The sequence below is a fragment of the Erithacus rubecula genome (genome assembly GCF_903797595.1).
Source record: "Erithacus rubecula genome assembly, chromosome: 6".
NCBI lineage: Eukaryota > Metazoa > Chordata > Aves > Passeriformes > Muscicapidae > Erithacus > Erithacus rubecula.
In genome coordinates, this window is record NC_136688.1 from 22,718,575 (window position 1) to 22,742,942 (window position 24,368).

The 24,368-nt window shown below is 36.6% G+C and overlaps 1 protein-coding gene across 17 annotated transcripts in view; it reads right to left on the reverse strand.

Moving 5' to 3' along the window:
- Positions 1-1,363: 1,363 nt before the first annotated feature.
- MADD (MAP kinase activating death domain) overlaps positions 1,364-24,368 on the reverse strand; it is a 68,219-nt gene continuing 45,214 nt past the window's right edge. For all 17 annotated transcript variants that reach the window (XM_079307638.1, XM_079307637.1, XM_079307635.1 and 14 more), the window contains 14 exons: positions 23,925-24,022; positions 23,500-23,583; positions 22,890-23,048; positions 21,342-21,450; positions 20,248-20,368; positions 19,002-19,107; positions 17,868-17,978; positions 16,900-17,007; positions 16,646-16,810; positions 15,469-15,541; positions 14,533-14,639; positions 9,180-9,249; positions 4,282-4,328; positions 1,364-2,837 (listed from right to left, as the gene is read on the reverse strand). In XM_079307638.1, coding sequence (XP_079163764.1) covers positions 2,730-2,837; positions 4,282-4,328; positions 9,180-9,249; positions 14,533-14,639; positions 15,469-15,541; positions 16,646-16,810; positions 16,900-17,007; positions 17,868-17,978; positions 19,002-19,107; positions 20,248-20,368; positions 21,342-21,450; positions 22,890-23,048; positions 23,500-23,583; positions 23,925-24,022 — 1,466 coding nt within the window. In that variant the 3' untranslated portion in view covers positions 1,364-2,729. The remainder of the gene's footprint in view (positions 2,838-4,281; positions 4,329-9,179; positions 9,250-14,532; positions 14,640-15,468; positions 15,542-16,645; positions 16,811-16,899; positions 17,008-17,867; positions 17,979-19,001; positions 19,108-20,247; positions 20,369-21,341; positions 21,451-22,889; positions 23,049-23,499; positions 23,584-23,924; positions 24,023-24,368) is intronic.

The window sequence follows — 24,368 nt, forward strand, 5'->3', positions numbered from 1 at the left end:
AAACTGAGGCACGGGCTCCTCCTAGTGGTAAAAACGTAGGAATTAGTCTTTAAGTGTTGAGAAATTTCTAGTATGATTTATAGCTACCAATTAGTCTGTTAGCCTTCCATTTGGTTCTGGAAGGTTTAAAGGCCTCTAAGTTCTTAGCTATTGCCAAGTTGTTACTTATATATCAAAATGAGTGGGACATAACTAAAAACATTTGCAAATCACTGTAATTATTTTTTTCCACCAAAACAAAATTTATCTACCTCTTAGTGTTTTAGAGTGATTTAGTGGAAAGAATGGAAGACTGTATTCCAAATGATTTATGGTTTTGTACAATTTAAAATCCAACTTGTATTTGTATTTGGTACCCAGAAGCAGCACTGGGATTTAGTGGTGGAGACTTTGCACAGCACATCTTTGGCTCAGATGAATGTGCTACATCCCCAACATCAAGTATGCAAAAGATTTTATATATTGCAAAAATGTCTCAATTTTGAAGTCAAGTCTCACCTAAAGAGCAGGACCCCAGTGTCAGTGCAGCTGCTGAGCTTGTTACTGATTCATCCCAATCACAGAACAGCAAGGACTATATTTAGCTACACTTGCTCTTCAAAACAAATTCTGTCAAAATGGACAGAGGGCCATTTTTATTATCAGGTCCTTTAAAAGTCTTATTCTGCACTGACATTTCTCATCAGCCTAAAGCAGACAGCAGCTTATGTAATTTTAAAAGGAGCTGTATATAGTAAATTATGCTATGTATTTAATAATCTTCCCCCCATAATTTTAAGTTGATTATGTTAATAGGCCTACTAACATAATTACAACCTAAAAATTGAAATTGTCTACTGCAGCAGGACACAGCATTGCATAAATGTATTGTAGACCAAAGTGCTTGCAGTCTTAACTGTACTTGAAATACAGTAGTATGCAGAAAACTACAAATGCTACAAATTCAGATATTGCCATAAGAAAATGTACGGTCTCAGAAGACAAAATAAAGAAAATAAATACAAACCAGGTAATTTCATTATTTGCTAATTTCAGTTTTGTTTTAATGTTAGGATGAAAGATCGTTTATGTACCACTTCTACTTGCAAGCATGCAAAAGAAATTCCATGTTTCAGATGTGTCTGTTTTCCCTATTCATGTTTTTCAAACACTTCTACTTTGAAGATAAAGGACACAGATGTTGTGTTAGATGAAAGAAAAAAAAAAGCCCTGAATTATTTAAAGCTGCCTATATGGAAAGAAATGTAAATAGCCCATTTAGAGTCTTTTCCACTATTTCATGTATGTGTGTAGTGTACTTTGAATATAATTACATTTGTTTCAGAATAAAAATGATAGAAAAGCACAGGAGGATGAAAACTAATTGCTGGTTGAATGACATTTTATTTTCACATTCAGAGAGCTGTACAGTTTCTATAAATAGATGTGATACTATAATATTTACATCATCTTCAACCAAACTAGTATATTCCATTTTAAATGGTAGATACCCTGACCAAGCCAAAACAGGGTTATTTCTGGGTGCATTTTGTCAGAATTCTATGTCAAAACATACAATACAACAGTTTGTATCAGAGCAATTTTTCCCAATATTTTACATGTAACATTATTTTCTCTAGATAGTCTCACCTTCCAGCATCCTAAGAGCTTTCCAGACAAGTACAGTACAGTTCAAGAACAAAAACAGGATGAAAAAAAAATTCATATCCAGCTTATTTAAAATAAGGAATGTGATGGACAGTTTTAACTACGTTTCTTTATACATAAACACAATATTTTCAAGATCCCTTCATATACAGGTACAGATTGAAAAAATAAAATAAAAAGCAATAGCTCAAAAAATTTGGAGACAGCAAAAGCCTCTGGGCTTCTGAACATGTTCTGCAGATTTCTGTACTGTGCTTCTGCCAATAATGTTTCCAAGTTTTACACTGCCTTATTCATTTTCTGATCCCTGTGATTAAGTGCTTTAGGGAGTGCTTATTTGTATCTGTGAACTCTACTGCTGGGGTAGCTACAAATGTTATCTGAACACCCATTTGAAAACAAACAGAACCCATGAAGTGTTGAGGTTTTTTACATTATACTACCTTCAAAGTTTCTCTCTTCACTTGAGAAGCAGTCATCTGCACAGAAGGACCAATTAAATAACAAAACTTCAACTGTCACATGATATTTTAAGACTATGACAGTGAAATTGTTCATCTCTACCAAAAGGGACTGCAGAACTATGTGACAGGAACACCGTGTTGGTAATTGAAAATGAGCAACACAGAAGGAAAACAACAAAAACACAACACTGAATCAACATACAGGACCAGGCTGCTTCCACTGTGCACATATCAGAGAATCTGAAAGCAGAAGCCTGCAGTTGTAAAGTGATCAAATTGTAACGAGTACCACTAGAACAAAAAACAACCAAACTCAAGCTGTTAGTCATCTGAACAAAAAAGGAATTTCAAAGGAATGTCCAGAGTAAATCAGTCACAGCTGGATGCAGATGCTGAAAACTGTCTGATTAAAAGCTCATTTAAAAACTCTATGAAGGATGAATTCAGAAGGAGACTGAAAAGGAAAGGCTTAGGTTTTCCAATGGGGAAAAACTTACAGGGTCATACATAAATAATCAAGTTCTCATAGAAGACAGAAAGTGAGCTCCAGTAACTGCAGTAAAACTGGGAGTACTGCATATCAGTGTGCCAAAGGGTAGATACTTCCAAGTATCATGATCAACTGGAAACTGGTCGAGGTGGTTTGCTTTTGTTTTCTGCCTCTTTTCCACGAATTGCAGCCACATAAGAGAAGAGACACAGCACGGAGTAGCAGATCTCATGAGCCTATAAGAATTCAGAAGAAGAGATACTGAAATTCAGATTAAGAGTTTAACAAAATCCATTGCACATTTGCATGCATTTCTCCTGCATGTCTTCCTTCATGGGACAACTACTCTGGCTACAGACAAAATCAGGAACATGTGTCCTCTGCCACCTTCTAACTGAGACAGAGAGAAGAGCCACATAACAAGCTAAACAATTCCTTTGGGATAAAAACATTAGCTGCTTAACAGTATGATTTAATAACTTTTAAGAACAGTATGCTAAGCTAGAAAGTTGGCCAACTGGCTTTCAAAAAACCATCTGCGTATTTGCTTTTGGTCTGTTGCATGAAATTCCAAGATATTTTCTGGGAAGGGTTGAAAGAGATAACTAAAGAGAGAGTTTCACATAGCACTACTCAGTTTTACAATTATTTAACTGATTAACTGTACTATTATTTAACTGAAAATCCTCTTTTACCATGTGACTGGCAGCACAATTCATTGAGGTAAGACTTGGACTTAACTACTATTTCTAATACCAGCTGTTCTGGTGATCTTAAAAATTCTTGTTCTTTAAACTGACATTTAAAATTTTTATAAAGGTAATAAGCATAACAACATGTTTTGCTGTATTACAGTACAAGCTAAAACACTTCCATAAAATACTTTTTTTCCATTAAACTGGCTTTTCTTACTAACAGATACAGCTATTTGCTATTTAAACTACATATATTCCAAGCATTTTGTTCTAAAATATCTCTATCTTCTTCAAATAATTTTGCTCTCTCTTCTCTTGAAGGCCTGAATTTCCATGAAACCACCAAATGTGCACACTGTGCTTAAACAGACTTAAACAGAAATTTCAGTTCTGATGATAATCATTGGCTTGTATTTCTTCCTCATGAATGCATCTAAGCCTGATCATCTACAAAGTGCTAAGTATCATTATCAACTGCTGGTGTTCACAAAAAATGTTATAAAAAAATGAACACTATACCAGAACAAGAACTCATCTACACAGCATGAATCAATACTTCCACTGTTCTCTCACAAGACATAGCTCATGAGTAGATGGGAATTTTTTGTAAACTGTTAACAGTAATTTTATTCTTAGGAAGTAGTCTCCCTTTCCATAGGTTCTATGAAGTAAGAGTTGTGTTCTGCACTGTCTTAAAATGAACAGTTCTGCCAATTCATATTGTGCTAAAGTTCAATGCCAAACTGGCTACCTTTCACCTTTATCTCTTTAAAAAGGAGACAGTGCTTCCTGCACTACTGCTGAGTTCCTCTAGCATTCATAGATCCAATAATCACTAAGTTTTGCTGTCTACCCCTAATGAAAACACCATAAGGGGCAGCTGGTGTTTCACTGCAAATCCTGCAGTCTCAGTCTAATTCTTTCCTCAACATGAAAATGTAAAGACACATCCTCTAGAGAACCAGAGGCATCACAGTAAACTCACCATTGGCGTCTTGTACTTGTGGCTCACCACTTCTTTAGTTTCAGGAACTAAAACCGGACGGGCAAGAGACAAAACAAAAAGTTCAAAAAACGAGAGGCAAAGGGGAAAGAAATAGCACAACGTTCCCATGGGAAAGGGAAGGGATGCAGACAGACAGCAGGTGCAGGTACAGGGCACTTCACTATCCCTCACTTCTACATACTTCTACTTCTTTTCATTTACATTATATACATCCTTGGAAGACACTGATAATATCATAATAAATTACTCAATCTGGCAAAAATTTTCACTGCTTCTGTTTGGCACAGCAGATATTTGAATGTTCTTAAGAGACTTTGGTTTTTCTCATATTACTTATTCCTGCTAGACAGTAAAAATAATGAAAAAATATGCTAAATGACAAAATATGCCTAATGCCTACTACAATAAAACATAACCCAAAAATTCCATAGGAATTTGTCACTATGTGAGTCCCAATGATTTTACTCCTGAGATGTTTGAATTGTTCTCTGCTGAGTAATACATCTCAAAAGAACTGTTGGACACTGTATAGTAAGCTAGTGAAACCCAGGGGGAAAAAAAGGAGCTGAGGGAGAATTTTTTTTAACTTGAAGACTGTTTCCTAGCTCTATTTTAAGTTTCTCAAGATATTCTTTCTCCTGTATAGGATGTGTGTGATGGCATTTACTTGACATACTCACTGAAAACTTCCATAGTTTTTGAATGAGTTGCCTTAAAATAAAATGCTGAGTTCAGTGACACAAATTCCTAAAATACCAGGCTGGTTGATTTATAGAAATCTTTATATAAGAAGAGGATTAGGGCATTGATGAAAAAAATCTATCATCCATAAAATCTGACCTTGTTCTGTTGCAGTGTCTCAAGATGATGGAAAGAAAACTGGCATAATATAGGTAAAGGAAATTTATCCTTTGTTGTCATTGTGGAATGCATAAAAAAGCAAACTGTAACCACCCTGTTCGTGTGCAGTGCATCTGAACAGTGCCCGCACTTGGTCTGCAAATGTTGTGAACAGATACCATGGGAAATCACCAGAAGAGAACAAAGACCACACTAGAACATACAACTGGCAAATTTAAAATGTCTATATCAGGGGAATACCATGACCAACTCTGAGTACTTCCCTTCCAGAATAGCTGGAATTTGCCATGAAATTTCTGTGTCACAACAAAATAATTTAGAAGAAGCAGTACAGAAATTATGCAAAACCAAATCATTCCAGGTTCAAAGAGGAAGGATAAATGTTTTATTACACATAGTACTAGTGACAAGAAAAAAAATAACAGAGGCAGATGAGTTCAGTATGAAGAACCAGGAAAAGTCCACAACAAAACCTATCCATGCAGATGTCATCTCTTCAACTATGATATGACACAGCTAAACGCTGGAGAGGGAGACGGATCACACTCTAAGGGGCCAAGAGTAGGCAGTGCAGACTGGGTTGGAGAAAATTCTCAAAATATAAACCAGTACCTACTAATTCTCCTATGTTATGGTATTGTCATTCTTGAAAAGAATCTATTGAAAAGTACAGAATATGATGGCAAAAAGTACTATTTTTGTTTTATTTTTCAACTCTAACTCTCCTTGGAGTTGGCAGTTGCATGAAGGGTTAAGAAACAAGGGAAGTGCACACCCAGGCTGCACTGCCCAGTGGTATCAGAGACTAAAGCTGGGGAGATAAGGAGGTGCACATCCAAGCTACCTTACCCGTTGGCACCAGATGTTCCAAATTAACTCCATGTCACCAGGGGATAAAGGTGGGAGTGAGGCTGATGCACAGCCAAATAGAGTAGGACTTTTACAGCTGTGTAAGTCTCACTGCCCACTGGATAACATACAACTGTTCAAATACTCTTCAAAAAGCAGGAAGGGAAAGCTGTAAGGACCTTGTGCCACGAGGGAAGGAGAGAAGGGAAGCTGTAAAGTCCTGTATCATAATTGAGAATAGGAAAAGAGGGAACAGGAGAGCAGCTAGGCAAGGTACTGTCTCTCCACAGTAAGTTGCCTTGTCTTTACTTAAAGTACTCCTTCACAGTCCTTCCAATGCAGAAAATTCTCCTGAGAGGACTGAGTTAGGAAGATTAAGAGTGGGTTTGCATTTACAAATACAAATGTCAAAGCACTACCACTGCAGAATACAAAGAAAAAAGGAAGAAAGAAAAAAAGGAACTACCCTCCCACAAAAAAAACAAAAAAAAAAAAACAAAAAAAACAAGAAAAAAAGAAAAACCACCACAACAAGAAAAAACCCCAAAGAAAAGACCCAAGCTTTCAAAGATTCAAGCCTCAAACTGAGAGATTAGCACTTTTTTTCTAACATTAAAGTTATTCCTGATGCTCCTGAACTGAGTGGATGAAGAGAGTAAATTAAGCACCATCCTGCAGCATTTGGTCCTGTAAATGAAAATATGGTACTACCACAAAATGAATTTAGGGGAGACCACTTTACCTGCTGGAGAATGAAGGTTTTCATAGCAGCGGCAGTGAAGGGGCCACAAGAAAGTAAAGCACAAGTACACAGCAGTAACTCAAATTCCAGAGGGAAGAACCTTACATTTCCTCACTTACTTAATTTGTGGGACATAATTCCTGAACTGCTTGTATCCTGCTCTGAAACTACAAGTCCAACTGTGATGCTGCCATCTAAATCCAGCATTAGCACAAACAGACCTTTGATTTCCTCCTGTGCTATCACTAATTTGGAGCTCTCATGCTTGGTAAAATCAAAATCTCCCTTTGAAGTACTTCCCATCATACTGGAGTGTGCACACTTACCAGCCTTTACCTTTCTAAGAGCATCTACTACTTCAATATGCTCCTACTGTAATAAATCTGATGGCAAGGTTTCCAATGTTTGACACTAACTTCATTCTCGAGAAGCCCAAGCAAGTTTTTGCTGAATGCTTTTAGTCTACTCTTACTAAACATGTTCATTTACCTTAAACAGGACAGATTTTCATATCCTCTCACCTTTATAACAATTCAAAAAACAGCTCTGAGGTAGACTCTAACCTCAGTACAAGAAAAAAGTTAGCTCCTCTGCAACATCCTCCTTTTTTTTTTATTTTCTCAGTATTACCTGGATGGGCAAATTGTCAATTTCATTTGGTACAGCTAAATTGGTTCTTGTCTTTGACCTCTATTTTGTGAGAGAGGATATTTTTAACTCAAGTAGTTTAATTTCTCAGTTTTTGCTTGTAGATTTCAACTCCCAGTTTATTTTTAATTCCTTCTTAAAATTACCCTTTAATAAGTTACATATGACAATGCTAGCTTTTGCAATGGGTCCTTGATTACAAAAGCTTTTGTAAAAACATAAGAATTACATTTTCTTACATTTATTACAGACATTATTTAGGGGCTAAATGCTCTGTTACAGAGTCATCAATACAAATTAACTAGAAATAACCAAGTCAAACACTGTCTTCTTGTCCAATATAAACAACTAAAAGAAGCCTCATAAAACCTCAAAAGATGATCCAAAATTAATTTCTAATCCAAGTAATTTCTTTTAAGTAAAGATTTCAGAAGCTGAAGCCATTCTTTAAGCTAATTTTATGGCTTTTGAATGCTCATTTTTGCAAAACCTATCAATAATCTTTTACTAACTTAAGAAATTTCTGTAAGTAATAAAATTAATCATGTCTATCAGGGTAAAAACATGTTATCAAAGGAACAGAAATTGAACAGAACTTACCTAAACTATTAGAAAATTTTTGTGGTTTAAATATACAGATCTGATCATATGAACCATGAACAATATTTTCAAAAAACTGGAAAAAATTGCTCACTAATTCAAATCTGAAACACCTGGGAGATTTACAGTAAACAACAAACTGCAACAATCAAAATGGTTTCATTGCTTAGAACTTTGTGTCACCCAAAGGAGACAACCCATTGTCATGGACAATGACATTAATTTCAGAAATCTCATGTTAACAGTCTTCTATAATTAAAGGGAGAACCCCTCAATCAGAACATTTTGTTCAAAGTACCAAAGAACAATGATAGTCTTGGAAATGGGAGCTGCTGATTCAGATTCTGATTAATGGCCAAAGTATGTATGCTGATATACCACGGAATGTTGACAATTTCAGCTTCTTTTTAGATGTTTCATACATACTCCTAAGACCAAAGCAAATGTCTCAAAGATGCTGGAAGAATAAACCATTTTGGGTTTCAAGAGAAGTACGTTAATCACCCTTCCAGAGAGCTGAATCTGAAGCCACTCATATTTTTCAGACTCTAGTTAAGAATATTGTGACTGACACTAACACTGAAAAGTAACCTGAAATTTTATTCAGCCTCCAGTGTAGGCAGAAATGCAATAGCAACAACTGACCAAAATAGCACAAATTCTCTGCTCTCCTTAACCTTTATTTTTCCATTCATGCTCTAAAATAAAAACCACGGGATAAATAAAGTACAACCTGACAAAACAGCTTCTGCTCCATTCAACAAAAATTAAACTACACCTAGAGCAAAAAGAAAGCTTTGCAATTAACAGTAATTCTTTGTAATGAAAGCATGTATGTTGAGAAAGATCAGCTTTAAATCCTGCTTTAAAAATGTGGTTTCTCAGATGAAAAAGGAACATTCCAAAGAAAATTCACACGTCTGGTTTTTTGTTATTTCAGAAGACTCAGGACCTTCTTTCTGTCTAATAATAAAAAGCATCTAGACCACAAATCTTAATATGAAAAAAATTAATGCACAAATTTTTATGTCAAGTCACCCATCTCTCAGGCAACTCTTTATATGCAATCTACATTCTCTCCCATCTTTGAAATTGCAGTGCAACTCTGAATCTGAGGACTGGAAATTTGAGTTACTGCCATGTGAGTACAGACCTAATATCAAAATAATGTAATTACCAAATTCCTCCAGGACAAAGACTCCTCGCACAGTATTGCACTTTTTAATGTGATTCAGCTCTATGAAAACCTACAAAAACAGGAGGAAAAGTAGCATAAAATTAGTTGGGTTTGGAGGTTTTTTTTAAACAAAAATCAAAACTAAACAAAAATATCATCACAACAGATACAACCTGAAGTTTTATAGCATACACTACCAGTTCATTTACAGTTTAATATATAAATAAAGGGTGAAATAAATATTCAGAAGACAAACTTGCCACAATGCTAGAAATCAACAAAAAACTTAAAAGTGCTAAGAAGCGAAGACAGCAGAAGATGAAGTACCTTCCGCTCCTTGCAGGAGGAGAAAGCATGGAAGAGAAACGAAGGAGTTAGTAACTCTGACATATCCAACATTGCTACCCCTTCAGGCACTCAAATGAGTTATTGCAAAAAGAATACCAACACACCTGAAATACAGTAAAAGAGGGGGACGAGAATAAAGCTGGCTCCCAAATTTGGCACTATTTGTAGCCTCTGATCCATCCCAGGTAGTTTCTGCCCCTCCATGCATCCTCCTCCAGCACAGAGGGCAGGTAAGGGGCAATATACTTCCCTGATACTGATCCTCCTAACCTACCACGTAGTCAAATTGAATCCAATGAGGAACCACTAACCTTTCTCCTCTCTTGACAGTTCTGCCATGTAAGATTTTACTAGAGTTTATGACATAAAATCTTGAGAGTTACACTTGGAACCATCTCCTGTTAACAGTTTGTACCAGTTCGCTGTTTTAAGCAGGATGGGTGAGTTTGGATCCTTCTCTATGGTTTACTCACTTCACATATGGCTCTGCCAGTTGAGCAAGTCATTTGGAAAACAAACCTGCCTTAAAGTCATGTTTTACATACATGAACCCCAAAAGACAAAAGCAGTTGAACTAAATGACGAGGTTTTCCACCCAGAACATAGATGTCAAGATTGCATGAATAAACAAGTTCTATTTGCATAATGGGTTTGTTAAACATCCAATCTGTCTGAAGATACAAAACAGCCCCTTCTTATGTGCACAACTCCAGAAGGGTCAAAGTCAGTACACAGACATAAGAAGCTGTAGTAAGTCCTTTAAGGTCTCTAATCCATATCCCAGTTTCTAGTAGACTTGCTTTTCAATGCAAGAGTAACACTAAGAGTAACATTGCCCTAATATTCAGTGTTTATATCAAACACCTCAGAGAGGTCCTTGCAAAACTGTATTACAATAGTGGTGTTTGATACTTCGAGTGCCTACACCTTTAGGATACCATGATCTCAGGACCTTTCTTTAAAATGGTACTGTAGAAACTTCACTGTCTTGGAAAGAAGGGAAAGGAAAACTGCAACTCTCTTGAATCCATATTAGCAACACCAATGTAGTCATGCATGATATGCTACGCATGAAAGACGAAGGATATCAATGCTGGAAACTGTTGGGGTTTTTTGAAGGGCTTTCTCTCTATCAAGAGAGATCAGTAAATGCACTGTACATCTGAGATAAGACATACTGATTTTCTACTCAAAGGAATTTTATTATTATTTTTATTGGCAGAGAACTAACCAGTAGACCTGAGATATTTTTTGTTCAACATAAAAATCCAAAAATTCCACTTACTTAACCAAAAATCTTGCTTTCTGCTTATGTTCAAACACTCAAGGGAAAAGAGATTTAATAATTTTTTTTTGTTTGTCTGTTTTTATTCATTATATGTATCAGTTTACTTGGTCAAAAACATTTTATTTTTTAAGGTATACTTACAGAATGAACAAATCAATAAGAGAATACTTTCTTTACTGCACTTAGTTCTGTTATTCTGTAATCATCTCTGTGAGAAGTTTTTGCTAATAGTCTGAAGTAAAATAAATCAGAACCTCAATAGAAAGGCTCAAACAAAACATGGGCCATTTTATTTAGGAAAACTGCCTAAGACACTTGATATCCCCAGATGCTCACGATCTGAGTTAATGTTACAGAGTGTTGCATCTTCACAAGACCTATGAGCAAGATGAAAATTTATCAAGTTTGTCACAATTACAATCCATTTTCAGAAGATATGAGTGAAAGGGCAATTCTTTGCTACATTGTTTAAGGGACAAAGGAGATGCTCTCCTCTCACTCCATCAGAAAACACACATAAAGGAAATAGCAGTTACTTACCCTAGGGAAACTGTGGTTCCTCAAGACAGAGCATTCAGTGTGGAATCCTACTGTAGATGAGCATGTGCCTTATGCATCTTAATCAGCTTTCATCCATTTTTGACACAGATGGATTTGTAACAGGCACAGGCTACTGAGTCACAACATTACAACAGATTTTGTAGATGTGAACTCAGAATGATCTGCCAATGCCACAGGTATACTTGATTCCTCCCTATTCTAAAGAACATCCTCTGACCTGCTAGGCACAAAGAGACTCTGCTATTTTTTATCCTTAAACTTACATGTGCTGCAGCATGGTGAGACAATCTGTGAACACTAAAGCCAACTCTCACATGTCACTGACAGGTAGCCCCACCATGCATTTGAGACATTTCCTAAGGTACTCACAAGACACTAAGAAAGTACACACACTGCAAAACAAGAGCCTTCAAAAACAGCTTCAAAATAGCAAGCTTCACACTGAAGCATTATGTTCAGTCTTCTCAGGTAGGTTCCACTTATACTTTTCTTTTAAAAAGTGGAAACCCCTCTTCCTATGTTCTAAATTAATTCTATGATTTCCAACCAAGCCAAGCAATAGAAATCCCTTATAATAGTAAGCCACAAAATTGAAAAGAATACTTGGAAAGATAGCCAAGAACAGAGCCTTCATATTAAGTAAGGAGAGGAAGATGAAGAGAAAACTGGGCCTGATGAGATCCTGTAGGCTTTTGTTGGTCAGTATCCCCATTCAAACTCAACAGAAGTAGAAAATGCCATTTTCAACACTGAAAAAGTGCTGTGGGATCCTGGTTTTAATGATGCTTATATACAAATATTTTGAAATCAACCACTTTAGGGAGCAATTCACACAATGCATATAAGAATTGAAAAGAAAAAATCATCCAGAATAGCACATCTTTTATTAAGAAAACAGACTGGCTGATGAGTGTCAGAATAAGAATGCCAACATCCTTTAGCTCCAAAGACTATGAAACTGGAGGGGATTATTTTTTTGCATGGTGCAACTAGTAGGAATCCTTTATGTAACCGCCACAGGTGTCCATTCTACAGAAACCCTCAAATGATACATGTTTGATATCTGCTTAGACACTTTGAGAAGGAAAACAGGATATGTATCTTAGACACCCTAAATGGCACTGAATGCCCTGGTCAGATGGCAATATAATCTAACAGACCAAGAATTAAACATGTTGAATAAATGCAGTGCATTTTCCAGAAGTGCACAATATCCATCTTAAGTAACAGCAACTCATCTGGCATTGGAAAGGTGATAAAGTGAAGGAATAATCCTTCAGGTGAGGGAGATTGCTGGCATATGTCCAGGGTCTGATCTGCTCAGACTCTTTTCCAGAAAAAAGATAGGAATCTTCATGACAGACAGCAAAATAGAACACCAGTCTTTCTAAGAAAGGATGTTGTAAAGCTGGTATTCTATGAGTTCTGGTAGTAGCACAGGTCTCAGCAGCTGCTGTACAAAATTAAAGTAATGCTCCAGACAGTACCACAAAGTTTCCCTAAAGTTTCTTTCTGAATGTCATTTCAGTCTTTCAAGGGGGAAAAAAAAGGCTTGAATCTGGAATTTTTCTTTTGCACATGTGTGCCCACTATGTGCTTAACACTGAGTGTCTTTGTTTTGCAAAGATGTCTGCTACACTTAAGAAACCATGCTGCTGCTGATGTGGCTGTCTTTTCATACATCTTTTCTCACTCAATGTGAATGTGCCTGCATTTTCATTTATGAAATGGAGTCATCTCCATAGAGATGAGCATTTGTTTGAGCAGAATTTTTTGACTTCTGGGCAAAGTAGCAAACAGAACATTCCTATTTTGTGTCCTTACCTTTGGACAAAATAATTTCTATTATATCCATCTATAAGGATACCAAACTGTTGCTTTGAGACCAGGATTTAATTTTCAAAGGCTTTAAACCTCCCATTTTCAAGAACTATGAAAATTCATTCTGTACAGCCAATAACTTCCTCTTAACAGTTCTTATTTCAGCACACCTAATGCAAAAATAAAAGCTGTAACTTAGTCAAGTAGAGTGTTCCATCACAGAGTAGGTCTGAAACTCTACAGCAGATTTGGCATAATCCAAGTTCTACCCTCATAAGAGACAGCAAGGAAACTTGCTGGGAGGTTTACAACTCTACACTCCTTATACTGGCACATATGAACTCAGAGTGGCACATGGTGCTGCTGTGACTTTGGGAAAAGTATTAAAGATTCTGAGCATGTGTGTTTGAGATGCATGTGCACTTCCAGTGGGATCTATACTGATGTATCCTCAAAGAAAAACAAAGCTTGTGTGGGGAGAAAAGTCTAGTCAGGAGGAAAGGAAAAAACACTCCACAGAGAACTGACAGAAGCTTTTCTCTCTCTCTCTCTCTCACACACACACACAAACACACTGTCTCCCTTCTCCCCTAAAAATTGACTCTACTGTCTAGCATAACATGCATTTAATATATGCAAAACAAAAAAACAAAGCAAAAAAAAAAACAAGGATCAAAGGAAGCAACAGAAACAACATCCAGAGAAAGGAAGAAATGACAATTCTACTTGTGTTTCCTCTATGCCCACAATATCTGCTATTTGGAAAGAAAAAGGAATCAGTACTTTTTCCTTATTTTTGTGAATTACATCAAGAGCCAGTTTCCTATCTTATTTTCATGCAGACTTCTACAGATAATTTCTAAAATTTTAAAATACAATAGGTTAAATATAATGCAGAAGGTTGCCTTCTGTACCTGCAGTACTCAAACACTGTATCTTTAAGGCTGACTGCTTATGCAATGAGGATTTGTTCACAGTGTGATGCATTATAGCAGCTCAGATTATTATTGATCACTTTTTCTGACCCTTAATACAGGCTAACATTTGTTTTGTGCTTAGACAATTCAGATCATAGGAAACAAGAAGCTGAAAGATGTATCAACATCATTCTTTAACAGATTACAGTTTTCCTGAGGATATTTAATTTCACTGTGTTTTTACATATATATATATATATAGATACATGCTTGTGGGTTTGAGTGTAAATATATATAAGTTTTTTACCCCACATCAAGCTATCCTCTGTCCTTATTGATACTCTGGGAAGAGGAAACACCTACACAGGCATTCTGCAAAAAGCTTCATGCTCAGTCTTCTCATAGATTTCCCTCATACCTGACTGTGCATAAATTTCAGGTTAATTCCTTCCAGTGTGACCTGAAGAAGACCTCCTTCACCAGTTTTCATATCCTGCACAGGGAACTCACCACCCAACTCAGGGCCTGTGATGTTAAGAAAATAAAAAAACCCAAAACAACAAAACAAAAACAACAAACCAAAACAAAAATCCAGAGAGGGAGAGTGCAGAAAGCAGTTAGCCAAGACATGGTATGTGGAAAGGGAATATAAAATAGTTAGAACATAATTCCTGTTGATATGCATAGCAAAAGGACACAACTAAGAATAGCAGAGACCATTTCAGTGAGTCCATTCAATAATGACAGCTTTCTGAGAACCACTAGAATTTTAAGTATTGTAATAAATGTCATTCTGGTAATATGAAGTAAAATCACTGTCAGTTCATCCTGTATTTATTGTGTATCATACTGGGGTATTGTTCATTTGCTTTAAATGACACATGTCATTTCTCCCTAGTCAGACCCTGCAATCACATAATACCATAGAGAGCATAGTCTAAAGTACAGATACATAAGCAGCACGAAGGAGGATTGTATTTGTGAGCTGCATTGCATGGTATTGTTTTAAGGAATTAAAATGTCAAAATATTATTAAAATAATAATTTAATAGAGGATATTAACAGGTGAATAATCTAGACATTTTCATCTAATTTCTTTTGTATTATCCAGATCAGCTGCAAAGTGCATTTTTAATACTAAATACATTTTTAATACTAAATTATTGTCCAATTCTTAAAACACCTGTCAAACACACCCTTGCTAAAGACAACAATCTGCTACTTGCATTTGGATGCACAGAGTTACCCCAAGATATCCAAGTAAAAGGAGATTGTGTTCAAAGAAGTTATTAATAAAAAAAATTGCTGACTGCAGATTAAACAACAAATGTTACCAACATTTAAAATCTTGTACCTGGTTTAATGCTTTGCTGCCTTGCTGCTGCTCGCTCCATACTGTCTTTTACACAGTAGTACAGTTCCCGACACTAACAGATATAAGAAGAGTAATACAATGTTATTTCATCAAATTACTAAGGGATAGGGATAGAAAATAACAGCAAGATTCTAAGATCCTACAAAATGAACATGGCCCATGTGGTGACCAATGACCAAAAGCCTATTTAAGTTCAAGCACACTTAATTACTAGTTAGTATTTATATTTGTTTTACACAATGATAAACTATTTCATAGCATTTAACCACACAAGGTAGTGAAGAGTTCATGCCTTGACACATTTTAACCAAGCCTATGCAGTTTCTTACTATAGAAAAAGCATCAAAATAACTCCTCCATTTCTTTCAGCTTCCAGCAATCAATATTGCTAGTCATGCATATAAAAAATATCTATCTTTTTGTTATTTGTATCAATTTCCTTGTGGCATATCCTTCTCTTAATCTTCCTTCAACTCTGAGATTAAGCCATAATCTCAGAGGTACATTTAGGAAAATTTTCCATCCATAGCCCAAGATACAGGACACAGTGAGGGCTGAGCTACTCTATACTAGAAAGGAACAAATTTGATGGACAAACTCATAGGACTTGAGATCAATGGCTCAGCATCCAAGTGGAATCCAGTGACAAGTGGTGTTCCTTGGGTGTCAGCACTGGATCCAATGCTGTTTATCACCTTTGTCAGTGACATAGACAGTGGGACTAATGGAATGTGTCCCATGGCAGTGGGGGGTTGAAAGTATATAAAAGGTCCCCCCCAAACCCAAGCCATTCTATGATTCTAAGATAAAAATTTATACTAGTAACTTCTAGAGCATATTTAGGCTTTGCCCATTAATCCCTTGTAATATTTTTACTTCACAAGCCTGCAAGTTCACAGAATATTTAGCAATACTGATGCTTTCCTTCTTCTAACATGCTATGTATCATTTCTTGAATTACTTTCTGGTGAACAACTATCTTCAAGTAAATGGCAGGGCACAATTCCAGTTTCAGATGTCAGTGCTGCTAAAGAGCCATTGCAGTTCAGTAACCAGTGCTACTTTTTGATTAAACATGGAATATGACACGCAAAGGATTTGTTTTTTTTCTGTGCAGTTATCCCTGCAGCACTGTGTACATTAAAAAGATACAAACCTTCTTTGTGTAGAACTTGTTCAGTTGTGTCTCCTGACCATTCCTGCGCCAGAGGCAAAGCACTTTTGTTTTGGGACAGTAAGTCATGTTGATGAGTTTCTCATACCACCAACGTTCATACACAGTTCCAATGTTGCTTCTCAGCACAATACAATCATCACATACCTGGTAACACAAAATATTACATAAGATTTTTATGCTATTTCTCTTATTTCTTCTGCTACTAGTTGCATTATTATTATTCTTGTCTCTACCTCCATGAAAAATATGTCTCCTGTTGTGTCTGTCCCAGCATGTACTACAAAAGTCTGCTTCTTGATGTGGCGGCTGCCACTGGGTCTCACAGGGAGTTCCCGTCCATTCTAGAAAAAAACCCACGTGCAATCATTAATGAATTTTGAAAAAAAATCCATTAGGTGACACAAATGAAAGAAGATTTTTTAACAATATTTAATGAGCTGATTTGAGACAATTTTGGACAAAGTAGTAAGTAACTCCAGTAAGTTTAGTTTCAACAAGTGTGACTGTCAGAGTTACCACAGCATACAACATTCACATGGTACCATGCTCAGTATGGGACAATGAGGTGTCTGAGCTCTGGTATCATTGCAGTAAACCGGTCTGGTTTTTCCCAATTAATTATAAGATAATTTTATGTATTTTCTGTGCAGAAAAGTAATTTCTAAAGGTAGAAATCACCTTTAAAAGAGCCTAACTTGTGTCCACCCTGGTGATGATTGTGTTAAAAACTAGCTAGATTTACTAACTGAAGCTTTACCCTGTATTCTTATTGATCACTACAGGACATCAGGTTTACTCTGTATGAATACTGGAAACAGTTTTGTACAGAAACTGATTGCTATAAGTCTTATAGAGGCCTGGAAACTGCTAGAAAACTAAATACTTCTTACAGTCATAGTAATCATAAAGGCTCCTGTCAACAAGTTATTAAAAAAAACATTACTGCTGTGCAGAACTGTGGGACATAAGTGTCATGTTTATAAATATTGGTATTGCAGCTCTAACTGATAACTGTGTAATATTAAAACATTATAAACAGGGTCATATAGTCCCAGTCTTTATTCTATACATGTGAAGAATAAAAAATTTAAAATTCAATTAATTATTTTTCATATTTTTAAATTAGTACTGCAGAGAATTTACATAGGATTTTTCTTTTATTTTGTCCCAGAGGTATATCACTCATCACTGTTTTACTTACCAGATTGGCAAGTTTGTCTAGAATATCATTTATTTGCTGGCTGTGCACCAATCCAATGTGTGATTTTCCCATTAGACGACGCACCTTTTTCCTAATATCATTCTTGTTCACCTAGAAAGCAGATACACAGACAGTTGCATACTCTTCTCTATTCACAGGAGGCAACTCCAGTCTCCCAAACATATCTTAGTTTCCATTGCTAAGAAGTAAAACAACTGATCTCTAGTTCACTCATGCCTCTTTACTCAGCAGTACAGGACCAAGCTGCACGTACCCCACATTTTCCTGCTACTGTGCAAGTGATGCCCTGCACAACAGATTTCCTGCCTGCCCACGCACACAAGCTGCAGTTCCACTACCCAACACTTCCAACTACTGACATCAAAAGCCTCAGTTCTCCATGTTACCACTTCTGAGTCTCATTGCCAGACCAGCTTCTCCACCTGTTCCTCAGCACAGACTCCATTTAGGCAACTGTGGAGCCCTCAACACAACTTTGTATGTAACAGAGGAGTTCTTTCACCATGTGTTTCCTGGTCACTAAGATGTGGCTCTAACAAACACTCCCAGAGAGTCTTCCAACAGCAAAAGGCTCCTCCTGAAGATGAGATGCAGGCAAGCTCAGAAGCAAAATATCTCTGCCTCAGATGCCATTTTAAAAGGCTATTATGAATGCCAGCCATTGATACTAAAGGCTTCAAAGACAGTACATTCATGTTTTAGTGCTGATTTCAAGCTGGATCAAATATTGTTTTTAACACATTTGCATTATGACCTTAATATTGTGGAATATCTAAAACAAACTCAATCTGCTTCCTTCCTTTGCAAGAATTCCTTGTGCTTGAAAGAAAGCATTGTACTTTTCAATATATTTTAAAATTAAAACCTACTATGCAAAATAAGAAAATAAAATACCAAAGCACTGGGTTTGCAGGATTATGCTTCTTTTGATAGCTCAAATAAATTCATCTCTCTAGTAACAGAAAGCCTTCCAACTTTGTAGTTTCTACTAGAAACTGCCCTTGTTATCCACAGTTCTGAGTTTTATAAAGAGATGCATGGTTTTAAGACAGCACCAATGAAATATACTGCTTAAATCTGAGCTGCAATCTATTAAAAAGAACAAGAAGTCACCTTTATCATAAGCATATAAGCAATCATATTATGCAGCAGTGTAGCCAACAAGCGATCCTCATCATCCTCCAAACGCTTTCGATCGTGTTCTCCCAGGGAAAGGTACCTGAAAGAAGAGCTACATCTGAAGCAGACTCACAGGCATTCTTCATCTACTTCTAAAGCACTAAAGCACTGGCAGAGGACACAGCACTGTTTGTGAAGTGTATGGCAAACACAACCTCTAAAAACACTAAGTCAAATGGGCATTTTCCAGGAAAACACTGTGATCAGTAGTTAAACATTTCTCTTAATTATTAACTAGTTGAAGCAAATAACATCTGCTCAGTGGGAAATTTGTTAGTGGTCCACTGGGTTTATCCATTTCCTGTTCTCTGCAGTCACAGTTCTGTGGCAACTACAACTGTCAAAAGAGAAACACATTAACTCAGCACACATGCTATCCAGCTTTAGAGCTTAAATACAGCTGCAAGGCAGAAGAAAGCTGATAAAGGAAGTGCACCAGGCACTCTATTTTTCCAGTAAGTTAGGCAGTTTCTGGAATAATAGTTTTGCAACTAGCACCCCAAACTAGTTCTTATTTTGGCTACCAGATTACATGTTTCATGATGGCATAGATGGAGGCAGTAAAGCTGCATGTAGTAGCCAAGAGCACAGAATGATCAGCTGTTAACAGAGCTGGGGGGAGGAAGAGGAAGTTAGTCAAGATTGATATCTTACAAGCAGTCAAGCCTTAGGCAACCACAGATATTTCTAGCAAGTGGTTTCCTCATGGGGTTTCTTGTTTGTTTTAACTACAAGCCATGCAAACACCTTTAAGTTACTTTGCATTTTGAGAAGGCTCAAAATACCACTTCTGGAAATATTTAATTCTTTCACTTTACATCAACACACTATTATTCCAGAATACAGTCATATTGCCACAGAAATCTCTTGCTTTACTAATGATCTAGTCTATTCCATTCATATTGTTATTATGCTTACATTATCCGTTTCTCTGGAAATGTCTCACCACAAGAGCTTAAAAATATATATGTCATAACTAAAGACAAGTATTTCAGTATCAGGAGATACTGACCAGCAGAGAGACAAAAGGCTCCCTCTGGAACAGTCAGGTATAGTAACTAGGTTTACAAAGTGACAATAGCATGTTAAGCAGAAATAAAATAATTTTTTCACTACTATTTTTACTATTTCAGCCCCAGGTGAAACAATGAGGAGGAAAAAGGTCAACTGAAGAATTTACCTGTCAATCATCTCCTGAGGTCCCTGGTCCATCCCCATTCCTTCTCTCTCTAACATCACAGCATCCAAAAAAGCATCTTCCCAGAACTGCATTTGGTCCCACAAAGTTGAACGCTCTTTGCCTATGCAATGTATAAAAAATTGATCACTTATTTTGTTTACTCCAGTCACATACTTTAAGATTAATTCCTGTTCATTCCCACTCCTTGAAAACACCATAAACCATCACACAATGAATCTACATTAAAAAAAAAATTTAAAGTTACTTGTAAAGTACAAGCAATAGCACAACTGAAGAAAAGTGTAAAAGAAAAGAAAAAGACAAATATCTCATTCTAATTAATGGCACAATACTTTTAATCTCTTACAGTAAAGCACCTCTCATCTCTATTCTTTAAGGAGTATAACTTCTTCCATAAAATGTTAACACTGCTCAAAAGAGACAGGAATATCTCACACAGACACAGATCACAGCAAACACACAGAGAATGGAAAGATAAGATTATTACTCAGAGAAAAGGTTTCCATTGCAGCATCCTCTAACTGGTCCCAGACAGATCCTTTATCCCTACCTGCACCATTCCAAGCAGGTAGGAACGATAAATGGAAGGAATGAAAAACACAGGAAGAGAGAGCCTTTGATTAACAGCAAGTCCAGACAAAATACAAAAAAGCCAATGTACTCCTAATTCAAGGATAGACTCTTGAAGCCCTTTAGAATTCTGAGTTCACCCCTCTGTTCAGTGACTTTAGCTGAATGATCTTTTATCAAGATCAGTGATATATTTTACATCTGCATACATAACTAACTTCTTACTCACCTTCTTCATATTGTTTAAAGAATTCATATTCAAAAAGAGCAAGAGACTTGGACAGGCTTCACTTTATGCAAACTACACCACCCACTCCAATCTCCTCTTACACTTATTCAATTTCCCCAGCAAAACTGATGTGTCTTCCTATTCTACCAGCATGGACAACAGTGAGAGGTTAAAAACAGTGTCAAGGAAAGTGAAAATTCCAGTCTGTCTTAGACGTGATTTCATCTCAACTTCAACCTGAAAGATTCCCTCCCCACTAAAAAAAGTAGCTTACCCAAAAGTCCTTCATATAGATAGACACGCTGGTTCCCATCCTCTGGACCTCTCCCTGGAGTACTCCCTTTGCTGTCCTTCACACTCTGCTTCAGATTGTGAGACTTGGCCTGAAAATAATACAAGAGGTATTAGCAATTTAACTCTGCACCCTTCAGGGCTCTCTCTTGCCCTGTTTGGTTTAACAGACACAGTTTGAAAGCTACACTTCCAAAAAGCTTCTGCTGCAAACACTCACATAACAATTGTTTTGTTCAAAGAGCAGCACAATATACTTAAACATCCAGAGTCAGACAAAGAAAGCTCAAAGAGAGACAAATAGAGAAAGCAAAACAGAGGAAGCACACTGCCTGCCTGAAGGAAAACTGAGGCAAAACAAAAATTCAAGGCCCAGACTGAAGGAAAGAACCTCTTCTGTCATTCCCTGTATTTCACACTTATGCATTCATAAAGATATGACATTAAGCAATTAATTACATATCATCTGGTCTGAAGAGTGAGAGTTGGGACAAACAGCCAGCAGGAACAGTGACAACAAATCTCTAGCACCAGGTAAACTGGTGCAAAATTTGAATTCATTGCACATCATATACACCCATCATCTTTGTTCTAAATCTCATGCAAGGGTTCTCAGAATTTTAGCTTCTATTTAATTCTATTCTATTTAATTCAGTAGAAAAATGCAGAAAAGTAAATGCTAAAAGTCTGACTGTTCAGTAACTGAGAGGATACCCTCATGCAACAAAGGAAGCAGACACAGCTAAGTAATTTTCATGCTTTTTGTAGAAATCTGCCAAGAAACAGTTGGTTTCTTTAGCATTAGAAGTAGAAGCATGTTTGTTTCTTAGCATTAGAAGTAGAAGCCCTAAAATGTTTTCACAATCTTATCATTATCATAAAATAATGAACAGTGAGATCAATCTTAAGGCACTACAAGTTGTTTTCTCATTTTGCTGAGAGCTTAATTTAGCTAAAACAAGTATATCATTATTTTCTTGGTAAGATAATATTAGAGGTTATACATAACAACCAAGGACTTTACAAAACGAAGCGCTCACAAATTATTTGGATTTTACTGCATACAGATCTTCCAACTAGGCAAATACATTTAAAAGTTGTGATTAAACTTCAAATAGGACTAAAGTAATACTTTAAAGAAACAGAACAGCTGATAAAACTAAAATGGATCACTCCTTTACTCTATCAAGCAGCTTCTCCTAAGAAACAGGAAATTTTCCTTTTAGTTAAGGATGAACAATGCCGTTCATGTGGTTGAGAGAAATATTGCATTAATATTAAACATTACTGGAGTCTCTAAGGTGATGCAAGATGTGGATCTACTACTTTCAAAAAACCATTTATTGCACAGCAAATGAAGAAAGGTATGTGGATCCAGACAAAACTACATCTTTGACATTGTAATATTGTATGCCACAGCTGATTAACCCTGAGAACTGAATAAGAGATGCTCTTCTGTACATGCACACACATTGAAGTATTACTGTACGAGATTTTTTTTTTTAAAAAAAGAAGCCTGCAATGCCCTTACAAAGATAGAGCTAGTAGCAGAGTTTGTCTCAATTTCACTGTCTGACACAGTGCCTCTGGATCCTGCCAAATTGCCACCATTTTCCACACTTGGGCCATCACCAGCATTGCTGCTCAAGTCACTGTCTGCTCCCAATGTCTCTCCAGAACTGTTACTAACCTGTGGAGAAAAATAAAGCAATTACCTTCAACAGATAATACATCAGAGAATTTGTTCTTGTTTTTAATGCATAAAACAATCTGTCTTTTTTGCCCTCAGGTTACCTTTCTTAAACTTCTATTTTTTATAGATGATTTATACACAACTAAGACATATTTACAGAATTGTTGCAATCCACCAGTTCCATAAATACACCAATATGGAGGAATACATAACAGCAATGAGCACCATTTGTGAAGGCTGCAATCTGCTCATAAAGCAAGCACTATATATGTTTTGTCAGACACACATGGTTGCTACCCACTCAGAGGCTCTGGAGAGAGAACTCAGAGTACATTATGCATGTGTGACACTTTGCTGCCATACCACACAAAATCTAAGCAACAAAATGCCCTCCCCCACTTTAACAAGCAGTCAATCACATCCAGATTTCACTCTGGACATATCCTACCACAGTGCTGACTTCAGAATCCTGGCTTGTACTTCTGACCATAACTGTTGGTCCTCCACTGGGAAGAGAGTCAAAATCACTCTTCTGCAATCAAAATACATAAAGGACAAGAAGAGTCACATTAGTTTTTGCCATAAGGAGAGAACATCACTTCCCATTCTTTTGGGCTCTTGAATCATATGCCTTATGCTTCCTTAGTTTATTTAGCCAATCAAACAGAAACTACTGTCTGAGTGTCAAAGACACCATGGTGTTCTGTAATTGAGTTTAGAATGACCAAAGCCCTAGAGAAAGGGGTGAAGAAATTTTACCAAATGAGCCTCTCAAGAATACTCAAACCTTAGAAGTCTTCCCATAATTAAGTAGAGAATAGAAGAATCCTGTCTTTTACCACATAAATAAAGCAAGCAATAGAAGCCACTGACCTGAGAACCTGAGGCCAGACTGAGGCCACTGTCTGCACTGATTTGGGATTTCTTCTCATCTGTTTCTCCCAAATCAAGTTGTTTCACAGCATCTGGTCCTGAACAAAGGAAAATGTAAATAATTACTGCAACAAGAAAAAACAGCATGGGGATAGCAGATAACAGACTGGAAGCAGGAACAGTACCAAGAAAACATATATGCTTTCTCATTTATTTGATTTTTAATGCCTTCTTTATTATTCCTTGGTACTGAAAACAACAAGGCCAGCAGATCACATCTGCTAGCCTTTAAGCATTAGTTTGAATTTCAAATACTCTGAAGTCCAGGAGTGACTATAATCAAACAGTACCTTTCTTAGCCATTCAAGAGAGATAGGAGGACAGACAACAGTCATGTAGCTTCCAGTTACAATAACACATGCAGAGCAGTTGACATTCAACTCT